The sequence below is a fragment of the Mustelus asterias genome, chromosome 7, assembly GCF_964213995.1.
Source record: "Mustelus asterias chromosome 7, sMusAst1.hap1.1, whole genome shotgun sequence".
Classification (NCBI taxonomy): Eukaryota; Metazoa; Chordata; class Chondrichthyes; order Carcharhiniformes; family Triakidae; genus Mustelus; species Mustelus asterias.
In genome coordinates this window covers 43,489,040-43,512,755 of record NC_135807.1, presented here as the reverse complement: position 1 = coordinate 43,512,755, position 23,716 = coordinate 43,489,040, and the positions used below count along the sequence as shown (strand labels likewise).

The following is a 23,716-nucleotide window of genomic DNA, read 5'->3' as shown; positions in this document are numbered from 1 at the left end:
GACCTCTTTTTGCCCTTCTAACTCCCCGTTTGAGTTCTTTCCTACTCTCTCTGTATTCCTCCAGAGCTCCATCTGTTTTCAGTTGCCTGGACCTAACGTATGCCTCTCTTTTCTTTTTGATCAGATCCTCAATTTCCCTGGTTATCCACGGCTCTCGAATCCTACCTTTCCTATCCTTCCTTTTTACAGGCACATGCCTGTCCTGCAGCCTTATCAACTGTTCCTTAAAAGACTCCCACGTGCAAGACGTGGACTTACCCCCAAACAGCCTCTCCCAATCAATGGCCACCAATTCCTGCCTAATCCGGCTATAGTTAACCTTCCCCCAATTTAGCACCCTACCCTTAGGACAACACTCGTCCTTGTCCATTACTATCTTAAAGTTAACAGAGTTGTGGTCACTATTTGCCACATGTTCCCCTACCGAAACTTTGACGACCTGACCGGGCTCATTTCCCAGAACTAGATCCAGTATAGCCCCCTCTCTAGTTGGGCTATCTACATACTGTTCCAAAGAACCTTCCAGTACACATTTTACAAATTCCTTCCCGTCCAGACCCCCAGCCCTAAGCACTTTCCAGTCTATACCAGGGAAATTGAAGTCTCCCACTACAACAACCCTATCTTTTCTGCACATATCCAGAATCTCCTGACATATCCGTTCCTCCACTTCCCGTGGGCTGTTGGGTGGCCTGTAGTATACCCCCAGCATAGTGATTGCATCTTTCCTGTTTCTGAGCTCCACCCACAGCGACTCATTACATGACCCCTCTAAATTGTCCACCCTCTGCACCACTGTAATATGCTCCCTAACTAATACCACTACTCCCCCACCTTTTTTAGCCCCTCCTCTGTCTCACCTAAAACACTTATACCCCAGAATATTCAGCTGCCAGTCCTGTCCTTCTTTTAACCATGTCTCCGTCACTGCAACCACATCCAAATTCCGCGTAAGCATTAAGGCCCTAAGTTCGTCTGTCTTACCTGTTACGCTCCTTGCATTGAAGTAGATGCACTCCAGACCTCCAGGCCCACTCAGGTCATCCTGCTCCAGAATGCTCTTCTTATCTAGCCTTGCCCTGGCCCCCTGCTCGATCCCAGCCTCAGTACTTACTGACCTACTGTTTTGATCCCCACCCCCCTGCCATACTAGTTTAAACCCTGCCGAAACACTCTCGCAAAACTCCCAGCCAGGATATTTGTGCCCTTCCAGTTAAGGTGTAACCCATCCTTTCCGTAAAGGTGCCATCCTCTCTTGAAGACTTCCCAATGATCTATGAATTTGAAACCCTCCCTCTTGCACCAGTCCTTTAGCCACGTGTTCAATTGTAGAATCTCCCTGTTCCTGGCCTCACTAGCACTAGGCACCGGGAACAATCCAGAGATTGCTACCCTAGAGGCCTTATTTTTTAGCCTAGCACCCATCTCCCTGAATTGCTCTCGTATGACCCCCCTGCTCTTTCTACCTACGTCATTCGAGACAGTTCAGAGAAGGTTCACTAGATTGATTCAAGGGATGACGGGCTTGGCTTATGAAGAAAGATTGATCAGTTTAGGCCTATACTGGCTGGAGTTTAGAAGAATGGGAGGAAATCTAATTGAGGTATATAAATACTAAAGGGGATTGACAGGGTAAATGTAGAGCAGATGTTTCCCCTTGTTGGATATTCTAGAACAAGAGGCCATAGTTTTAGGCTAAGGGGTGGTGGATTTAAAACAGAAATGAGGAGGAGTTACTTCAGTCTCAACTCTGATCTCCTCCTTGGTTATGACCTCAAAGTAAGAGGTGTGGAATCTTGGTATATTGCTTGATTGTGATCTCAGATTACTTCCTCACATATTTCACTGTTATTCCTCACATATTTCACTGTTATATCATCATTGGGTCGTGAATCTGTGGAATTCTCTACCACAGAGTGCAGTGGATGCCAGAACACTAAACAAATTTCTGGGGAAGATAGATAGGTTTTTAATTAGTAGTGGGATGAAGGGTTATGGGGAGTGGGTAGAAAGTTGGAGATGATATCAGCCATGATCATATTGAATGGCACAGCAGGCGCAAGGGGGTGAACAGCCTCCTCCTGTTCCTAGTTATGCTCTTATGAATTAGAGGAGTGGTTTGGTCCTAATGATAATAAAGAGTGCCAATGTATCAGCCTAATAAGGCACCAAATGAAAGTGAAAGAAAGGACAATAATATTGCAAAGTTTACAGGGTGTTGGGGAGAAGGCAGGGAACTGGCTCTTTAGTAACTCACCTAGTCCCACTTCCCGCCTCTTCAGAGGAACTGCAGAGACACATTGCAGTGAATGGCCTCCTTCTGTGTTGTAACCATTCTACGATTTTATGGCTTTTCAAGAAAAATGTGAAAGAACGTGTATCTTCAGCTATTGGCAAGCTAGGAACTAGTCTCTCTTTTGTGAACCTAGGTTTATCGCTCCCAAACATATAGGATGTTGAATGAACATCAAATCTTTCAGCCTATTGATAAAAGCAGCAAGTGATATTTGTCTCATAACTCGTTCCTCACTAAGTTTTAAGATATAACTCTAAAGTTAGACACTAGATTAATTTGTGCTTATTTTATTAAAACGGTAACCTTTGCCAGGGAGAATCACCAGGGCACTGCCTGGCCATCTCCTTCTCCCTGGGGGCTGTATTCACCATTATCTCCTGGGGGTGGGGGATCCCCACGACAGATTCCCGTCTGGATTAACCTCTTGTAAATCGCACTGGTGTGACGTTACTTTGGCGAGGTTTGAAAATATAGCTGGGGTCAATGTATGGCAGGGGAAGTGTTTAATTATATAAAAGATTATGTAAATGCATTAAAATGAGGTTCACACCCTTTGTGGCCATGAACCTCGCTATGTCACCGGTGAGGGATGGGGATAATCGAGGAACGCGATCTCTCTGGAAAGAATCGTGTTTCCCGATCCACTCTAGATTTTCAGCCCGCGTCACCATTCTCTCGGATGACGAGCGCAGGCTGAAAAATCACTCCTTACTGTATTAAATAATTTTGATGTGGAGATGCCGGCGTTGGACTGGGGTAAACACAGTAAGGAGTCTAAAAACACCAGGTTAAAGTCCAACAGGTTTATTTGGTAGCAAACGCCACTAGCTTTCGGAGCGCTGCTCCTTCGTCAGGTGAGTGGGAGATCTGCTCAGATCTCACCTGACGAAGGAGCAGCGCTCCGAAAGCTAGTGGCGTCTGCTACCAAATAAACCTGTTGGACTTTAACCTGGTGTTGTTAGACTCCTTACATTAAATAATTTCAACAGAAGTCTCACAACACCTGGTTAAAGTCCAACAGGCTTATTTGGTAGCACAAGCCACTAGCTTTCAGAGCGCTGCCCCTTCATCAGGTGAGTGGGAGTTCTGCTCACAAACAGGGCATATAAAGACACAAACTCAATTTACCCCAATCCAACGCCGCCATCTCCACATCAAAATTATTTAAGGCAGAGTTAGTGTGATTTTTCATAGAAAGGTAAGGGCCTTGAGGGGGAAACAGGAAAGTGGGGTTGAGACCACAACCGGATCTTATCAAATGGCGGAGCAGGCTTAAAGGGCCAAATGGCCTACTTCCTGCTCCTAATTTGTATGTTCCAATGTAACCTAGTTTCAGTCAGCATAAGATGTTTAGAGGAAAGGGTAACACAGAATTTGTACACTGGGTGGTGAACTCACAAAATTCCTTTTGTATTACAGCTCATGCTCTCTTTTCTCGCATCAACAAACATATAATAAATTATTCAACTGACATTTTTATTAATCATGCACTAGCAACTGCATCATAGGAAGGAATGATTTCAGGCAACACACACCCCACCCTCCAACCTTTTCTTTCACCCTCTTCACCTATGCTGCATCTGGCCATATTTCCCCGACAGAGTTTGAAATCATAGAAATCATAGAAACCCTACAGTGCAGAAGGAGGCCATTCGGCCCATCGAGTCTGCACCGACCACAATCCCACCCAGGCCCTATCCCCACATATTTACCCGCTAATCCCGCTAACCTACGCATCTCAGAACTCTAAGGGGCAATTTTTTAACCTGGTCAATCAACCTAACCCGCACATCTTTGGACTGTGGGAGGAAACCGGAGCACCCGGAGGAAACCCACGCAGACACGAGGAGAATGTGCAAACTCCACACAGACAGTGACCCGAGCCGGGAATCGAACCCGGGACCCTGGAGCTGTGAAGCAGCAGTGCTAACCACTGTGCTGCCGTGCCGCCCCTTTGCTCCTAAGTCTGTATCCAAGCTGATTTGAAATATGAATGTGTGGCCTTGGTTAATTCAACCTCCATCTATCTCAACCCCTCTTACAGGAAAACCATTTTACTTAATTTGGTTGAGATTAAGTGTTAGTCATCTAAGAAAACAAGGGGGATGCTTACCTTCCTGGCTGGGATGTGTCTTGAGAGATTTAGCATGTAGACCATTTGACATGCATCACTATCCTTGATCACACTCAAGATGCATGCCATGTCAATAGAAATGGATAAGTTTATTTTGTATGTACATGTTACTCTATTATGAGAATAATGTATTACTTAAGTGAGAATCCTCTTTGCTTTTAAAACATTAAAAAGGTGTTAGAACCATAGAATCCTGACAGTGCAGGAGGAAGCCATTTGGCCCTTTGAGTCTGCACCAATTCTCCAACAGGGCATTCAATTATGCCTCCTTTCTGATAAATATATAATGGGAAGGCCCACCTTAAATCTCTGACTTACAGGGAGATGGTTGACCAAGTCAGCAGTCGGGCGTTATCTGCCCACAGGCTATGAAGGAAAACAACGAAAATAAATTATTCATCTAACTGATCACTATGCATGTTCCCTTTTGGAATGCAAATATTGGCTGCACCCCATCCCATGGGTAAGTAATATGTCAGGACTTACAAATGAATAATTGCCATTTGGGTAAGGGCACTGGAATGCTGCTTGCATTCATTAAATCATATCCCAACAATATTCATCATTTTAGAGGGAACTAGATTAAAGGATGAAATCAATCTAAATTCGGCTCCACCCACCACCAATTAACCTGCAATGCGATTTTCCTTTTAAAAGAAAATTTATGGCCAGGAGATTAAAATGTCATTATGTGAACACTGGAGTCAACATTTAAAAACAGAAGTTAGCACTATTCAAACGAAGGACATGTTTAAAACATTACGTAAATTTGAAGCTCCTCCTGAATGGCCAACTCAGTTTTTGGAGTTGTTTTGAAACTTTGGGAATTTATTTGAATAATACCCTGAGGCATAGTGTTCAAAGGACCAGGCACACAGCATAGTGCTGCAGATTGTTTTACTTAGTCAAAGATTAATATCATCTGGTGGGAGGTACATACATGTGGAATTAGTAGAGATGTTCACAGAACTGAATACTAAAGATTTAGGTTCAAATCAGTTAAGTATCTAAACTTAAATGATCCTTTGTCTCTTTCCCTATTTTCTGGAAACTACTTTTTTTAAGATTCTGAAAAATGGAAGATCTAAAATGATACCATATTTTAAACATATTTACAGAAACGACCCTATTAAAAAACAAGTTACAAAGCCTGCTTCTAGGCCCTGGTTTCCAAACGTGCGCTTAAACGACATTGTTAATTACTATTTAAGCAAGCTTCCAAATGTAATATTAATCTAACACTAAGTCAAAGATGAAACTTGGAATGCTTCAACATCTAAGAAGATAAATAGCCTATTGAAGGACTTGCTGCATTGTCACGATCACCACTATGGACAGCATTACATACAGGGTGGTACCTTTAAGCACTCAACCACCCAACCCTTACCAAAAATGATACATTTTGTCTTGCAACACAAGAATCATTTACTTTTCCATCCCAACTGAAATATGTATCCACTCCCTTGAGTGAAAAGGCTTTGGCAGGTTGACATACTAGCACCCCTACAGCTCAGCAAACTAATTAATGCCCTGTGTTTTACTGAGTATTTTAAAAATTATTTTACTCTATTCTTAAAGTCACAAAGCCAATGCTCGGAGTGGAGTGGGAAGACCCACATTCCTTGCTTGCTCCAAAAACCAAATTCAAACTGAATCCAATTCAAGGTCCCCACAAGAGAGACAAACAAGATCCAAGCCGACAAGATAAGACATTGCACCCCATCTTGAGCTTGATCTGGTGCTTGATCACAACCTTTTACCTAGTACAGACTAGGAAGGTTTGATCGCTGGTCTGAGCTGAGCTAATTAGTCTCAGCCAAATTGGAGCAACAATTGGGCTAATTGCCTCAGGTTTGGGGTGGAATCCAATTTGACTATCAAGCTCAACTGTCTATACGATGACAGCTGCTGTGTTTTAAATTAAATTATCAGCTGTAAAGCTGTGGGATATCCTGAGAATGTGAAATGCATTATACACTTGCAACTCATTTCTATTCAATGACCCATACTGGAAAGTATGTGCGAAGTATCTGTTGACACCACTCATCAGCCAACAAGCTGGAGGTGGAATGGTACTGACAACCGACAGAACATATAGCCAAACAGTGTATTCTGCAGCATAAGAAAGTCTGCTTACAGAGTCTATTTCAAAAGAGTTTGTACAGACTGCAACAAACAGAAATCGTGTTTGTAAAATCAATCCCAGGCACTTACATCAATACAGTCTCCAGGCATGATGGATGGGGCAATTACACAATTATCTCCATTGTAGACGATGCCACTATGTACCTTTAGGTGTAGCTCCCAAGAATAGCATTGGGCTAGGCTGTAATGTTCCTGATAGTAAAACAGACTTACAATACATGGGCAAGATATTTGAAGGCTACAGCAACGATAGAAACACTCACTCAATTTTCACCACTCATGATTTGTGGTCTTTAACAAAGAGGTTGTGCTGGATTCTTTGAATGGCATCAAGATAGATAAGTCGCCGGGTCCGGATGGGATGTACCCCAGGTTACTATGGGAGGCGAGGGAGGAGATTGCAGAGCCTCTGGCGATGATCTTTGCGTCGTCGATGGAGACGGGAGAGGTGCCGAAGGATTGCGGATGTAGTTCCAATTTTCAAGAAGGGGAATAGGGATAGCCCAGGTAATTACCGACCGGTGAGTCTAACCTCAGTGGTTGGTAAACTGATGGAGAAGATCCTGAGGGACAGGATATATGAGCATTGAGAGAGGTTTAGTATGCTCAAGAATACTCAGCATGGCTTTGTCAAGGGCAGATCGTGCCTTACGAGCCTGGTGGAGTTCTTCGAAAATGTGACTAAACACATTGACGAAGGGAAGGCGGTAGATGTGGTTTATATGGATTTTAGCAAGGCGTTCGATAAGGTCCCCCATGCAAGGCTTCTTGAAAAAGTGAGAGGGCATGGGATCCAAGGGGCTGCTGCCCAGTGGATCCAGAACTGGCTTGCCCAAAGGAGGCAGAGTGTGGGTATGGATGGGTCTTTTTCTAAATGGAGGTCGGTCACCAGTGGTGTGCCCCAGGGATCTGTTCTGGGACCCTTGCTGTTTGTCATTTTCATAAATGACCTGGATGAGGAAGCGGAGGGATGGGTTGGTAAGTTTGCCGACGACACGAAGGTTGGTGGGGTTGTGGATAGTCTGGAGGGATGTCAGAAGTTACAGAGGGACATAGATAGGATGCAAGACTGGGCGGACAAGTGGCAGATGGACTTCAACCCAGATAAATGCGTCGTGGTCCATTTTGGTAGGTCAAATGGGATGAAGGAGTACTATATAAAGGGAAAGACTCTTAGTACTGTAGAGGATCAGGAGGACCTTGGGGTCCGGGTCCATAGGACTCTAAAATCGGCCCCGCAGGTGGAGGAGGTGGTTAAGAAGGCGTATGGTGTGCTGGCCTTTATCAATCGAGGGATTGAGTTTCGGAGTCCGGGAATAATGATGCAGCTATATAAGACCCTCGTCAGACCCCACTTGGAGTACTGTGCTCAGTTCTGGTCGCCTCACTATAGGAAGGATGTGGAAAAGATTGAAAGGGTGCAGAGGAGATTTACAAGGATGTTGCCTGGATTGAGTTACATGCCTTATGAGGATAGGCTGAGGGAGTTCGGTCTTTTCTCCTTGGAGAGACGAAGGATGAGAGGAGACCTAATAGAGGTGTATAAGATGTTGAGAGGCATAGATCGGGTGGACTCTCAGAGGCTTTTTCCCAGGGTGGAAATGTCTGCTACGAGAGGACACAGGTTTAAGGTGCTGGGGGGTAGATACAGGGGAGATGTTAGGGGTAAGTTTTTCACACAGAGGGTGGTGGGCGAGTGGAATCGGCTGCCGTCAGTGGTGGTGGAGGTGAACTCAATAGGGTCTTTTAAGAGACTCCTGGATGAGTACATGGAGCTTAATAGGATGGAGGGTTATAGGTAGGTTTAGAAGGTAGGGATGTGTTCGGCACAACTCGTGGGCCGAAGGGCCTGTTTGTGCTCTAGTTGTTCTATGTTCTATGATAGTAATTCAACATGGTTTGTCAATTTGAGAGGAGAAAACTATGAGCCACTGTAAACAGTAAACCTTCTATCATTCTTCTTCAGCCCTATTGCAGCATGCAGACAAAAGAGTATTTTGTACCATGTATTGATATTTAAGATGTGACAAATAATGGAGCCTTTGGGTGCTGGTGATTAGCACATTTTCATCTCTGGGGTCTCAGTTTGAATTCTGTCAGTCTGAAGAGATGAAGATTTCCTCTCTTGCGTTGGTTGTAAGAGTCCCAATTTACATCACAAAGCTCCACATAATCATAGAATCCCTACAGTGCAGAAGGAGGCCATTCGGCCCATCGAGTCTGCACCGACCACAATCCCACCCAGGCCCTACCCCCACATATTTTACCCGCTAATCCCTCCAACCTACGCACCCCAGGAATCTAAGGGGCAATTTTTAACCTGGCCAATCAACCTAACCCGCACATCTTTGGATTGTGGGAGGAAACCGGAGCACCCGGAGAAAACCCACGCAGACACGAGGAGAATGTGCAAACTCCACACTGACAGTGACCCGAGCCGGGAATCGAACCCGGGACCCTGGAGCTGTGAAGCAGCAGTGCTAACCACTGTGCTACCGTGCCGCCCTAATGGGCTGAATTCACAGTCTGTCAATTCTCACATCTAGTTATCATCAATGTAGTTGGTCTGGGAAATAGTTTGGCTTAAGTCATTAAGGGATGGTATGGGGGACAGGCTGAAGAGAGGTTTATTCTACAGCTATCCAGACTGATGAACACTGACTGTGTTTCCCTGTTTTATCAGTGACAGCTTTCAACTTGATGAATGACAAAACAATATTATAAACTCACAAACTCAGACAGGCTGGGTACAGTACCAAAAACTGTTTATATAGATTCTACCCAAACTTCTAAACAAACATAAGCAGAATTGCAAATTTAAGTCTGAAACTCTGTGGTATGTGTATTCATTTCCATCATGTCCTCAACTGGACATAGCCGGTGACTTTGTTGTGTTTTGAAAGATGAAGGTGATATTTTCTTTAGCTTTTTCAAGAACAGGATCAGGGAAGTGTTGAATTTCTCCAGAAAAGTGCTTCCAGTACATCAGATCTGACATAGAAAGATGTTTTTGGGAACCAGACTTCTCTGAATTATGGCCTAGTTGACAGGTTCTCGGAGTCAGAGGCTTTTCAGCAGTGAGATTAGCTGGAAAGAGAGCATAAATTAATTTAATTAACGTGAATTCAGAGGCATCTTTGTGCATTCTCACAACAGATCTGACAGTCAAAAGTGGTGAAATTCAGCCTTTGGCTATCACACATTGTCAAGTGGGGAATTTCCGATTTAAAACTGTCACAGAATAAGGCACCATACCATAACCTACTGTATGTTCTGCATATCAATCAGAGGAAAGGGAGAGTTGCAGGATGTGCCCACAGATTTTCAAGGCAGCTCCAGACCCATAAATACTTAAATCCTAATCGTGTGGTGTAATTTATATAATGGTTCTGGCCTCTTAGACAGTGTGATAAAATCAGATGACGATGTGTAGAACAGAACTATTTCACCCTCAGCCAACTATTTAATTGACCTCTGACCTCTTAATCAGCTCTGACGAAGAATTATCTAGACTCAAAATGTTGGCTCTATTCTCTCCCCACAGATACTGTCAGACTTGCTGAGATTTTCCAGCATTTTCTGTTTTTGTTTCAGATTTCAGCATCCACAGTATTTTGTTTTTATTTAATTAACCACTGAACTTTCTAGCTCTGTATCAATGATATTAAGGAACATTCAGCAATCAAGTAACACAAGTAATCCCAGTAACCCATTATGAGCGGCACAATGGTTAGCACTGCTGCCTTACAGCGCCAGGGACCTGGGTTTGATTCCCGCCTTGGGACACTCTCTGTGTGGAGTTTGCACATTCTCACCGTGTCTTCGTGAGTTTCCTCCGGGTGCTCCGGTTTCCTCCCACAGTCCAAAGATGTGCTGATTAGGTGGAGTGGCCATGCTAAATTGCCCCTCAGTGTCAGGGAGACTAGCCATGGTAAATTCATGGGGTTACGGGGATAGTGCCTGGGTGGGATGGTGTCGGTGCAGACTCGATGGGCTGAATGGCCTCCTTCTGCACTGTAGGATTCTGTTTCTATGTAACCCAAAGAAAACTCCTGTACTGAAGACACAATGGCTTAGAAATTTGATGGTGTTTCCTGTGATATAGGCACAAAATGGTTGCTACAGTGCCCGATGCGGCAAGCACCTTGAATGTGCTGCCTCTTGAAGCAATTTCTTTTTTACTAACGTTATGGTGGAATGAACTATGCCACCATATCAACACAGTGAACAGAACTTGCTTGAGATCAGTTTGATTTGAGGAATAGGCAAAATATTTATAGGCCTAAATGTGGGCAAATTATTAGAATCAAATCCGAAAGCCTGGTTATGCTATCACTTGGAAAGGCACAGATTGATTAGGGGTAATAAGCATGGTTTTGTTACGGGGAAGTCGTGTCTTACTAACTTAATTTCTGAGGAAGTAACAAAGAGGATTGATGAGGATAGTGCGATGGATACGGTCTACACCAATTTTAGAAAGGCATTTGCCTCACAGTGCCAGAGATCCAGGTTCAATTCCAGCCTCAGGTGACAGGGTTGAGTTTGCATGTTCTCCTCGTGTCTGCATGGGTTTTCTCCGGGTGCTCTGGTCTCCTCCCACAGTCCCAAAAATCCACGGGTTAGGTTGATTGGCCATACCTTGTCAGGGGGATTAGCAGGGTAAATACGTGGGGTTATGGGGATAGGGCCTGGGTGCGTTTGTTGTTGGTGCAGGCTCGATGGGCCGAATGACCTCCTTCTGCACTGTAGGAATTCTATGATTTGACAAGATCCCACATGACAGACAGGTCAGAAAACTAAAAGCCCATGGGATACAGGGGAGGGTGGTGAGTTGGATCCAAAATTGGCTCAGCAACGGAAAGCAAAGGGCAATGATCCTGATACTTTACGAATGGAGAATGGTTTCCAATGGTGTTTCACAAGAAAGACTCAGTGTTGCGTCCCTTGCTGTTGTTGTATATATTACTGATTTAAACTTAAACGTGGGAGGCATGATTGGAAATATGCTGATGACACAGAAGTCGACCATGTAGTTGATAGTGAAGAAGATAGCTTTGGACTCCAGAATGATGTCAATGGTTTGGTCGAGTGAGCAGAAAAGTGAAAAATGGAATTCAACCTGGAGGCATGGTGGCACAAATTTGAGGCGATTGGTAGAAGGATTAAAGGGTATATTGGGAAGAATGTTTACACTCATAGGGTGGTGGGTGTCTGGAATTCGCTCAACCTATTTAAAGGGTACCTGCATCTGCAACTGAGTCCTGTAACCTGCAAGGCTATGGACCAGGCGCTGGAAGATGGGACCTGATGCCCGAATGGCCAATTTCTCTGTGATAACTTTCCTATGGTTCTAAATTCAGACTTGCTAACTGAGGATGGAATTTTACTCCACCCAACACCCTGCCTATCCCCCACCCCTGGGAGTGGGCTGGTAGGGCTGAGCAATACAAAATTGACAGCCATGGTGACATCGTTGTGCTGATTTCCTACCCGTCTCTGCAAGTATTTTACTAGCAGCAGTGGGCCAAGTGGCGAGGACAACTGGGGTGGAATGTGATCTATTCTGGTGTCCTGTGCCCAGTGGACCCAACACCCAAAGTAGACCCCCACATCCTATAGAACCAGAACCCTCTGCCCCTTGGCAAGGCCTCCAAGCCTGGCTGGCTGAAAAATCTCCACATTGAGCTCCACGGCTCCTCTGTGTTCAGGACTCTCTGTGGTCCCAGCATTGGCCATCTCTCTCTGGGAGCAGAAAGCTTTTTAAAAATTTATTCTAACCTAGGATGTGAGCAATGTTGGAAATTCCAGCATTTGTTGACCATCCCTAATTGCCCTTTAACTGAGGTCAGTTAAGAGTCAGCCATAATCGCTGTTGGTCTGGAGTCACATGTAGGCCACACCAGGTAAGGACAACAGATTTTCTTCCTTAAAGGACATTAGTGAATCGGATGGGTTTTAACGACAATCTATGATGGTTTCATGGTCACTATTACTGAGACCAATTTCATTCCAGATTGTTTCTGATTAATTACTTGAATTTAAATTCCACCAGCTGCCATGGTGGAATTTGAACATATGTTCCAGAGTATTAGAAATTAGTTGTTTCTCTACAAAGAGAGAGAGAGGCAGGTGGATCAGACCAACCCAATTTCCGATGGATGGTCATAATAATTTGTGTAAACTGATCAATTCTGAGATGGGGAGATATTAGAACATGCCAATGACTGATAAGTATCGACTCTGAGCAGGTGTCTTTGTATGCAACAAAGAGCGAACATCCTGGTATACTTGACATCAAAGATAATCTAAAGTGACATTGCCCCACAAGAATTCATCCCATTGACATCTTGGGCTTACTCCTTTGGCACTGGGGAGGTTGCTGTAGTAATTATTCTGTCTCTGCTTAATGAGTATCTAACTAAAATAGGTTTATGACACTTATCAAAGCCCAGTGCTTACCTAATGGCTCTCCATTTCCCAAACAGCTGCAGTACAGGAGATCATGGGTCAGACAGTTAGAGACTTCGTCTAATTTGAAAAGGTTTCGAAGCTCTTCCAGGGAAAAGTTGGCACGCTCATTCTTCTTTTTTAGGTCAACCACTGTTCCAGACAAACTTTGTTTACTGACCTGTCGCTGATAAATCTTCTCTTCTATGGTCCCTGTAATGGAAGGATATGTTAAAATATGTGTCTGGTCAAGTAAGTGTAATTAAGTCTCTTTTGTTTGAGTCAGTTGGTTAATGACATACACATGACCAAACAATGTTCAACAGCTATGTGGCATTACATACTGGTTAAGCTATAACAATCCAGCTGAACAACTCAAAGAAATAAATAAATATTAGAAGCAGATGAAGATACAGGGTTATGGGGAGGATGTATGATGGTGTGATTAGCTTTAGATTATCTCAGCAGAGAGTCAACGCAGACACTTTGGGCGGAATTCTCCCATGGTATGTTTTGTGGCAGGTGGGAGAGGAGAATCTATCACCAGACAAAAAGTCAGACACCCGCTGGAATAAAAACAATTTGCAATCCTCCGGATAGCAGGTTGGTTATCCTGCTGCCTAGGTGAATGCCATTTTCATTCATTAACATCTCATGAACATTCATTAAAACAGCTGCTTGCTGGAATCTCCTCGCACCTTCCAATCTTGAATCATGCCAGCAGGAAATGATGGGGCTGCAAAGCCATTTGAAAATGAGTGGCTCGCACAAGTTGGACCTCATTTCACTTGTGATTTCAAGGCGAGTACAAAATGCATAGCCTGCCTGCCATAGCGCTACACAACTCTGCTTGTGATGAACACCACTCTGCTGGGGAGGCAGGGTGGGTCTTCTGCTCTTTGCTGATGTTGTTCAGAAGGACACTACTGTGCTGCAGTACTCATGCAGACCTCCACTTTATGACACTGACCAATACTGTGTCAGAGATTGGGGAATACAGGGTCTTCTGCTCCCAGAGTCTGACGCCATTGTCTACCACTGTGCTGTGCTACTCAAGCAGGCCTCCACTTTCGACAAGCAAACATTGAGACTGGGCGAGGAGGATGAGGAGTTGGTGGAGATAACTAATGCAAGGGTGGAAACCGGGAAGGAGGGCTGTGCAAGGGCTGAAGGGGCAAGAACAATCACAAGAGGAGTAACCAGGAGGGAAGGCAATGCAAGAGCTATGAGGGGAGAAAGAGGGCATGATGGAAGGCAGAGGGGCAGGGAGATGGTGGAGGATGAGGTACAATGGAAGGCAGAAGGTAGACTGAGAGATGGGAAGTTGGAGCCCCACAAGGGCAAATGGAACGGGGGTCAAAGGGTAGCCACATTTTTGACTGCACGCAGACTCTGGAATGTGGGTAGGGATTGTTAGCGTGGCACGAGGAATGTGTCGCACAAATCTCAGAAGATGGGGGAGTGGTCGTTTGGGAGGAAACACTGTAGTTGTTAGTCTTCATGGTAATTGGAAACACTGACAGTCTAACTCCTTGGTCTGGGGCTTGTAGTCAGGAGTCACAGAGCACAGACACTCCTGTGGCGATATGGAAAGGAGACAGATTACAGGCAGTCCAGGGGTTATGTGGACCTCACAGTCAGAGAGCAGAGATAGGAGATAATCCAGGAGTACAGAGGGCATGCTCCTGATCTGCCAGGTGATGCTGCCCAGTACTTGCCTGCACACAACGAATGAGCTTCCAAGTGAGGAATCAGACACGAGTTCCTGCCATTCCGGCCAGCAAGATGGATGTCATCAAAACTGGCTGCCACTTTAGTCTCATCAATAGAAAATTCTGCCCTATGAATCAGATTGTCTTTGGATGTGCTTTAAATTTATGTGATTCAGTATTTTGTTGATGGACTTCCTGATAATCATAAAAGCAAAATATTGCGGATGCTGGAATCTGAAACCAAAACAGAAAATGATGGAAATTCTCAGCAGGTGTCTGACGGCATCTGTGGAGAGAGAATCTGAGGAGAGAGAGAACAAAGCCAGCATTTCGAGTCTAGATGGTGCGTCAGAGCTGGCGAAGCTCAGAGCTGCTGAGATTTTCCAGCATTTTCTGTTTTGTTCCTGATAATCATGGTTGAGCAGGTAACATCTTCTGGGTTATACTGTCTGTATATGGTTTGTGCAAGTTTAAGTACTGTAAAATCTCTGGCCCAATCTAATTGAAGTTGTTTTTGTGCGATGATTTCCTTTCGGGGCATCCAGAATCACAATCTACAATGTCACATTATGTTCCATTTCATTCTGTATATAGCAGCATATTGTGTTACAACATCAATATTTGGTGACATGCAGTAGAGATTTAATCCCACTCCACCAAGTTTCCAATCTCAGCTTTATTGCTATGGAAAGGAATGAAGCTCAGGCAAGCTGCCTAACTCAAGTAATTAAAATAGAGATAGAGGAAGAGGCACCTGAAAGAGAAAGAAAACATTTGCATTTACATAAAACCTTTGATGAGCGCTGGATATCTCAAGACACTTTACAGCCAATTAAATACCTTTAAATTTTGTAGTCACCGTTGCAATGTGGAAAACACCACAGCCATTTTGTGCATAATAAGCTTCCAAAAACAGCAATGTGATCACAATCAAATTATCTGTTTTTTTCTGAAATTGAATGAGGGAAAAATATTGGCCAGGACAACAGGCTAACTCCCCTGTTCTTCTTCAACACAAGGCAATGTGATCCTTTGTGCTTGCCTGAGGGAGTAGACCGTACCTCAGTTTAACATCCCCCTTAGTAATGCATTGAAGTCCAGCCAAGACTTTTGTGCTCAAGTTCTGAAGTGGAACTTGAACCCACAACTTTCTAAATCAGAGGTGAGAACACTACCAATTAAGCCACAGTGGACATTCACATGTCTGAAAGTGCAGATCACTCTTCTCAGTTACAAGTTGTGTGATGCCCAGGAACTTCAGAGAAGATTAAAAAAAAACCTCTCATATTTCAGATCTCAGTTATAAGATTAACAATGATCACAGTATAAAAATGGGGGACTTATTACATTGTGTTACTGCTGGTCATTCACCATCAGAAGATAAGCATTATATACCAAAATTAGCAAGCAGTTTTAAACCAAAAATATAATTACAATTATAAAACTTGCTTTATTCAGAAAAATCCTTTAAGCATTTTGCCCACTTTTGAATTAGGAAAATAGTTAGAACAAAGAAAATTACAGCACAGGAAAAGGCCCTTCGGCCCTCCAAGCCTGCACCGACATGCTGCCCTACTGAACTAAAACCCCCTACCCTAGTTCCTGGCCTTGGGTGACTGTGTGTGTGGAGTTTGCACATTCTCCCCATGTCAGTGTGAGTTTCCTTCGGATGCTCCGGTTTTCTCCCACAGTTTAAGTTTATTTATTAGTGTTACAAGTAGGCTTACATTAACAGTGCAATGAAGCTACTGTGAAAATCCCCGAGTCCAAAAGATGTGCAGGTTAGGTGGATTGGCCATACTAAATTGCTCCTTAGTGTCCGAATAGGTGTAGGTTAGATGGATTAACCATGGTAAATTGTGAAGTTACAGGGATAGTTAGGGGGAGGGGGCCTGGTAAGATACTCTGTCAGAATCCGTGCAGACTCAATGGGCTGAATGGCCTCTTCTGCACTGTAGGAATTCTATGATTTCGAATTTGACCACAACGTTGAACGGGAAAAAAAGCCATTGAAAAGGAGGCAAAAGAGAGGCAAACCTAGCCGATTTTTCCCTGCCTACCTCAGCGATACTAAAGCCAGTAAGATCGCTCAATACACACTGTGGACCAAATAGAGACATTTATGATCTGTATGGCTCAGCTACTCATCAGATGAATTGTTAAGGAGCTTTTTTAAAAAAAACTTTATAAAAATGGCACAGTGGAACAAAGAAAGAAAGGGAAACACAAATGAACCATTAAACTGTTACAAATATGGGAAAAATGCTTTCTGAATAAAAAAATAGTTTATGAGGATAATGCAGTTTACTTAACCAATGTGGGTTCTTCAAACACTAATTGGTTAAGTCAAAATTCTACAATGTAATTCATCATTTTTTTGAGTGCCAGTAAGTTTACTGCATCCATAAAACTAATTGAAAGTCAGTAAAAACCATGGAAAATCTGAGCAGCCAATGACATTTACTGACACACAGATGATGCAACATAACAATTTAAGAAGGGACTCAACAGCTACTAAAAGTCATGCCAAATCAGTTCAAAATCTGTAATTTCGTATTTTTAAAAGTTCCTGAGGTGATTGATTTGCGTTCATGGACAAAAAGACTGAGACAGATGCAGATGTAAATGCGTCTGCATTTTTTAGTGATTTGTAGGGATGAAAATATTAATTTATCAGGAAACTTGGATTAACATCAATGCCAAAGACCAATGAATAGGGTTTCCACAGACAGGCAATATTTTCCATTTATAATTCAATCTGTGTATATTTAGTAGAAAAAAAATGAATTGCCATCAAAGTCTTTTTCTAATAACACCCACAATGTTTTGGATTTCTAAAGTTTTTAATTTGTTTAGACAGATGGCATGAAAAATGTCTAATTGGAAGCTCTGTTTATCTGTTGCAGCATGCACAGCATGCTCCATCTTGTGGCTCATTATGGTAATAAGTTTTACTATTTGTTTCAGATGAAATATTTTCAGATTGTTAGGCAACCAAGCAAACAGGCTGAGAATCAACTTGTAAATCCTTCCGGTAATGGCATGGCACAGTGGTTAGCACTGCTGCCTCACAGTGCCAGGGTTCAATTCCGGTCTTGGGTCACTGCCTGTGTGGAGTTTGCACATTCCCCTCGTGTTGGCATGGGTTTCCTCCGAGTGCTCCGGTTTCCTCCCACACTCTAAAGATGTGCGGTTTAGGTTGATAGGCCATGGTAAATTTCCCCTTATTGGTAGGGGGACTAGCAGGGTAAATATGTGGGGATACGGGGATAGGGCCTGGGTGGAATTGTCGGTGCAGGTTTGGTGGGCTGAATCACCTCCTTCTGTGCTGTAGGCATTCTAAGATTCTATGAACATACTCCAAAGGCAAGTAGTAAGAGTGGGGGAGATTCCTGGTCAGCTATGTGATGGAGAGAAAATTGGAACATCTGCCATCACCTATCCGTAACTCTGGACTACAACATGCATGTAAAATTCCATGTTGCTGTGGCAGCTCAGACTCCTTAGGGCGCTGGTTGGCTCACTTGACTGGATGGCCAAAATTGATCAGATTGGTGCCAACTGCATGATCCCTGTTCAAGGCCTCCTTGCCTTGGTTGTGGCGAAGATTGCGCTGCTGTGGGTCAGGTAGAGAATAGAAAGAGAAGGTGGCTGAAACCACAGTTTCACAACATTTACAGATCTCAACAATAAACAGGCTCAGAATAAATGTTTGTGACTTAACTGAATTAGCATAAAACATGTATTTGATAGGAGTAGAGTGCGTTATTGTTGGAATCATTTTGTAATGGAGTATATGCTTTCAGTTTGTAGATCAGAGCAGCTGTCATTATTTGGGGGGACGACTCTCTAAAAAAGTTACTTCTGTTGTTCAGTTGAAACAATACCACAAGGTTCAGGTTTATTTGCAGACCATTTCAAGATAACATCTTATCTTTAAATTGAGAATCATGATCTGTTGGCTTTCAGCAGGCATTTGAGGGGACACCAATACTCAAAATTACAGATATATCTGATAATTATTCCAATTATTTAATGTGGAATAAAGTGCCAAAACAAACCTGTAGTTAGTAATCTGTAAATATGCACAGGTCTCCTTTGACCATCTCTCCATACCCTGGCCATAGCCTTGAGAAATAGAAGCACATAAATTATTTTTAAAAGTTAGAAACATAGAAAATAGGTGCAAGAGTAGGCCATTTGGCCCTTCGAGTCAGCAACACCATTCAATATGATCATGACTGATCATGCACTCTCTCAATATCCGTCCCACTTTCTCTCCATTCCCCTTGATCCCTTTAGCTGCAAGGGCCACGTCCAGCTCTCTCTTGAACATATCTAACGACTGACCCAAACAGCTTTCTGTGGTAGAGAATTCCACAGGTTCACAACCCTCTGAGTGAAGAAGTTCTTCCTCATCTCAGTCCTGAATGGCTAACCCCTTATTCTTGGACTATGACCCCTAGTTCTGGATTTCCCCAACATCAGGAACATTCTCCCCACATCTAACCCGTCCAGTCCATCAGGATTTTATATATTTCTATGAGATCCCCTCTCATTCGCCTAAATTCCAGTGAGTACAAGCCCAGTCGATCCAGTCTCTCTTCATATGTCAGTTGCAACAAATAGCAGTCTTTAATCACTTTTAGTGTGTGCACAGGAGTTCTAATAGATTGTACTACAGGTGGAAGCACATAGGCTTGTTGTTCATATCGGGACATGTAATAAAAGTGAAAGATAATAATAAAAAATGGTAATAGCTTTCAAGACGACATAGATTGGCTGGGGACTGGGCAGACACATAGCAGATGAAGTTCAATGTAGAAAAATGCAAGGTGATTCATTTAGAAAGAAGAATGAGGGTAGACAATGCATGATTAATGGTACAATAGTGCAAGAACAGAGAGACGAGGGGGGTGTTTGTGCAGAAATGTTTGAAGGGGACAGAACAAGCTAACAAAGTTAATAATAAAGTATAAGGGATTCCAGGCTTCAGAAGCAGAAACCGAGTACAAAATTCAGAAACTTATGCTAAACCTTTAAACAACACTAATTCGGTCCAAGTTGCAGTATTGCATCTTTGGGAAGCACATGGAGGTTTTATAGAGGATACAGAAATGACTTATGGGAATAGTTCCAGAGTTGAGGAATTATAGTTAAGTGAATAGGCTGGAGTAGCTTCTTAGAACAGAGAAGGCCGAAAGAATACTTTTGATAGTGGTACTTAAAGTCATGAGCAGTTTAGATAGAGTAAATAAAGAGACACTGCTTCCAAAGGCTGAAAGACTGTTAACAAGATGTCACAGATTTGAGATCGGTAAAAGAACCAGAGGTAGCACACTGAAAAACTTTTTTATACAACGTATAGTTAGGATCTGGAATGCACTACCAAATGGGAACCATACTGATATAGTATTACAATTAGGTTATTAATCTCCTACTTCCAATGTTAAGTATTCACAAGGCCCCACCTTCTCAACCTTGCCCCTCACCTGGACCCGCTTTATAAAGGGCTTGGGATACGAGTTCCACCGGTTTAGGTAATTACCTATCACCACAGGAACTCATATTCCACAAGTTCCACTGGAAGGTCAATTAGGGATTGTCCATGCAAGTCTTGGGGGTTATCATAGCAGTGGGACTATGTCCTAGTCCAATTTGGCTACTTCTTTATCAAGGGACCACTGAATATACTGTTTTTGATCTCAAGGGCGAAGGTACGCAGTGTCTCAAGCACTTACTGAAACCTATACTATATACAACAAGATTGAGGCAGGTATGCATCTTCACACTGGGATTATTAAGAAAACAAAAGCCCATTGGAAACGTAACATTGAAATGATAGTACACTCTCAATCACAAAAGCTTTAAATCTCAAAAATAACTGGTTTATAGAGTATTTACTAGTCCTAATCTCATCTATATTTTTGTGTATAAATACCTGAATGTCATTTGCTGGATTCCAGTCAATGTCATACAGAACCAACCGGGATGCTCCAATTAGATTTAATCCGACTCCACCAGCCTTTGAGCTGAGCAGGAAGATGAAACTCTTGCTTTGTTTGCTATTAAATGAATCTACAATCTGTTGTCGATGGCTGACGGGTGTTTGCCCATCCAGTCGGGAATAGCTATACCCAGAACATTTGCACATTTCTTGCAAGATATCCAATGTCTGTGTATAGTTTGAAATCAGCACAACTCTGCAACAGAGAAGGTTAACATTAGCACCTGAACAAATGGTGTTTTGGTTCATTGTTTATGTTATAAAATCATGCTGGACCAACATTTTGTATCAATATATGTTCAACATTTTAGAGAAATCAGTGTCCTGAATAAGAATTTTTAGCCGATAAGTCATGACGGTAATTTTACAAATTTTTACTCCCAGTGTAAGCAGGTTCTGCAGGACTCACCATTCATCAAAATTAATGGATCAAAAAACCTGCAGGACCCACTGACTGTTGAGTCTGGAGATGGACGACACAGTGGCACAGTGGTTAGCACTGCTGCCTCACAGTGCTAGAGACCCGGGTTCAATTCCTGGCTTGTGTCACTGTGTGGAATTTGCATGTTCTCCTCCTGTCTGCGTGGGTTTCCTCAGGGTGCTTGGGTTTCCTCCCACAGTCCAAAAGAGATGCTGGTTAGGTGCATTGGCCGTGCTAAATTCTCCCTCAGTGTACCCGAACAGGTGCTGGAGCGTGGCAATTTTCGCAGTAACTTCATTGCAGTGTTAGTGCAAGTCTACTTGTGACATTAATAAATTTGAAAAAAACTCATCTGGACAAACTAGGGCCTAAATCTTCCCATCCCTCTCGCCGCAGGAGGAACCGAAAATTTGACAGACAAGCGTAAGGTCCATTGACCTCAAGCAGGAATTTCCAGTCCTGGAGAGAGCATGACTGGAAAATCCCACCCCAGATGTGCAAATCTGTAACATTCGATTATGGAGCTTATAAATATAGCACATCTAAAACTAATTATAGTTTGGGATAGCAAAACTGCCCACAAACATGATTTCATTTTACAGTGGTTGTAATATCACAGTGACTACATCTAGTTACAAACTAGCAATAATGAACCATTCATTATTTGCACACCTTACTTATTTTATATTTCCATTAACTTTTGTTTGAACAACCATTTCACTCGATGAATTTTTAAGCTAAATCTACACTGAAAAGACATTATTTGGCTATGTGTGTCCACTCAGCCCCCTCATGTGGCCAGCTTTTCTATAGCTTAAATTCATTGCAAATTTTGATTCCAAAGCTGTACTCAAGCTGGGCACTATCACATTATTGTATCCATGTATCCATTCCAAGAAAATAATTTCAATATAGTTTCCACAGTAGCAAGCACAAATTGCATAGTTGCATTAATGGAACTTTGTCGATAAAAACAGTGTGCAAAGTGAGTCACTGGAGATATTGGAAATATTCAGTGCGGTCTGGCAGTATCTGTGGCAGCTGATGACCTTTGGTCAGAACTGGAAAAAATGGAGGAAATAGATTTAAAGCAAGTATAGATGCATTGGGTGGAAAGGAGAAGAAATTAAATTCTGGAATTATAGAATTCTTACATGCGACCCATCTAGCCTGTGTCAGCTCTCTGCAAGAGCGGTTTAGTTAGTCCCACTCCACATTCTCTCTCTCTCCCCACGCCCCCCGCCACACGCACGCACGCACGCACACCTTTCCCCTTTAGTGCTCATCTCATTCTCGTAGTGCAGCAACCAGAACTGCAGAGTATCCCAGCTGAGGTCGAAACAGTGTCTTGTACAAGTTCAGCATAACCTCCTCGTTCTTGTACTTTATGCTCCTATTAATAAAGCCCAGAATACTATATGTTTTATTAACTGTACTCTCCACCTGTCCTGCCACCTTCAATGATCTACGCACATGTACACCCAGATCCCCCTACTCCTGTAACCTTTTAAGAATTTTACCCCTTATTTTATATTCTCCCTCCATGTTCTTCCTACCAAAATGCATCACCTCACACTTCTCCACATTAATCTGCCACCTATCTGCCCATTCCACCAATTTGCCTGTGTCCCTCTGAAGTTCTACTTTGTCCTCTTCACATTTTAGACTACTTCCCAGTTTTGTGTCATCCGCAAACTTTGAAATTGACCCCTGCACACCAAGAACTAGATCATTAATATATATCAAGAAAAGCAAGGGTCCCAATACCAACCCCTGGGGAACACCACTACAAACCTTCTTCCAGCCCAAAAAATATCCATTGACCATTATTCTCTGCTTCCTATTTTTTTCTTTAGCCAATTTTGTATCCACGTTGCTACTGTCCCCTTTATTCTACAAGTCTGTTGTGTGGCACAGTATCGAATGCCTTCTGAAAGTCCATGTACACCACATCAACAGCATTACCATCATCAACCCTTTCTGTTGCCGCCTCAAAGAAATTCCAGCAAGTTTTTGAACATGATTTCCCCTTTAAAAATCCATGCTGGCTCTTCCGAATCAACTTGCAATTTTCCATATGACAATTAATTCTATCCTGAAAAGTTGTTTCGAGAAGCTTGCCCAATACTGATATTAAAATGACTGGCTTGTAATTGCTGGGGATGTTCTTTCGGCTTATTTTGAACAATGGTGTAAACATTTGCAATTCTCAAGTCCTCCCGTAGCTCCCCTGAGTCTAGAGAAGACTGGAAAATTATGGCCAGCACCCTTGCAATTACCACTCTCACTTCCTTCAATCTCTTTGGATGCATCTCATCATGTCCCCGTATCTTTTCAACTTTCAGTGCTGACAGTCTCTTCAGCACTTCCTGTCAAGTTTGAACCCTTCTAGGAACAGAATTTCCTCCCACCTCCTCAGTAAAGACGGATGCAAAGTATTCATTTAATACCTCAGCCATTCGCCTTGTCTCCATGTGTAAATTCTCTTTTAGGTCCCTAATTGGCCGCAGTCCTCTTACCATCCATTTACAATTTATATGCCAATAGAAAACTT

At 42.9% G+C, this 23,716-nt stretch overlaps 1 protein-coding gene across 2 annotated transcripts in view; it reads right to left on the bottom strand.

Annotated features, from left to right (window-relative positions):
- Positions 1 to 9,320: 9,320 nt before the first annotated feature.
- rad54b (RAD54 homolog B) overlaps positions 9,321 to 23,716 on the bottom strand; it is a 108,577-nt gene continuing 94,181 nt past the window's right edge. The window contains exons 11-14 of one of the 2 annotated variants that reach the window (XM_078217038.1): positions 20,676 to 20,937; positions 18,796 to 18,862; positions 13,035 to 13,235; positions 9,321 to 9,662 (exon numbers count right to left, since the gene is read on the bottom strand). In XM_078217038.1, the coding sequence (XP_078073164.1) occupies positions 9,439 to 9,662; positions 13,035 to 13,235; positions 18,796 to 18,862; positions 20,676 to 20,937 (754 nt within the window). In that variant the 3' untranslated portion in view covers positions 9,321 to 9,438. The remainder of the gene's footprint in view (positions 9,663 to 13,034; positions 13,236 to 18,795; positions 18,863 to 20,675; positions 20,938 to 23,716) is intronic. The other variant, XM_078217039.1, reaches the window with a different exon arrangement.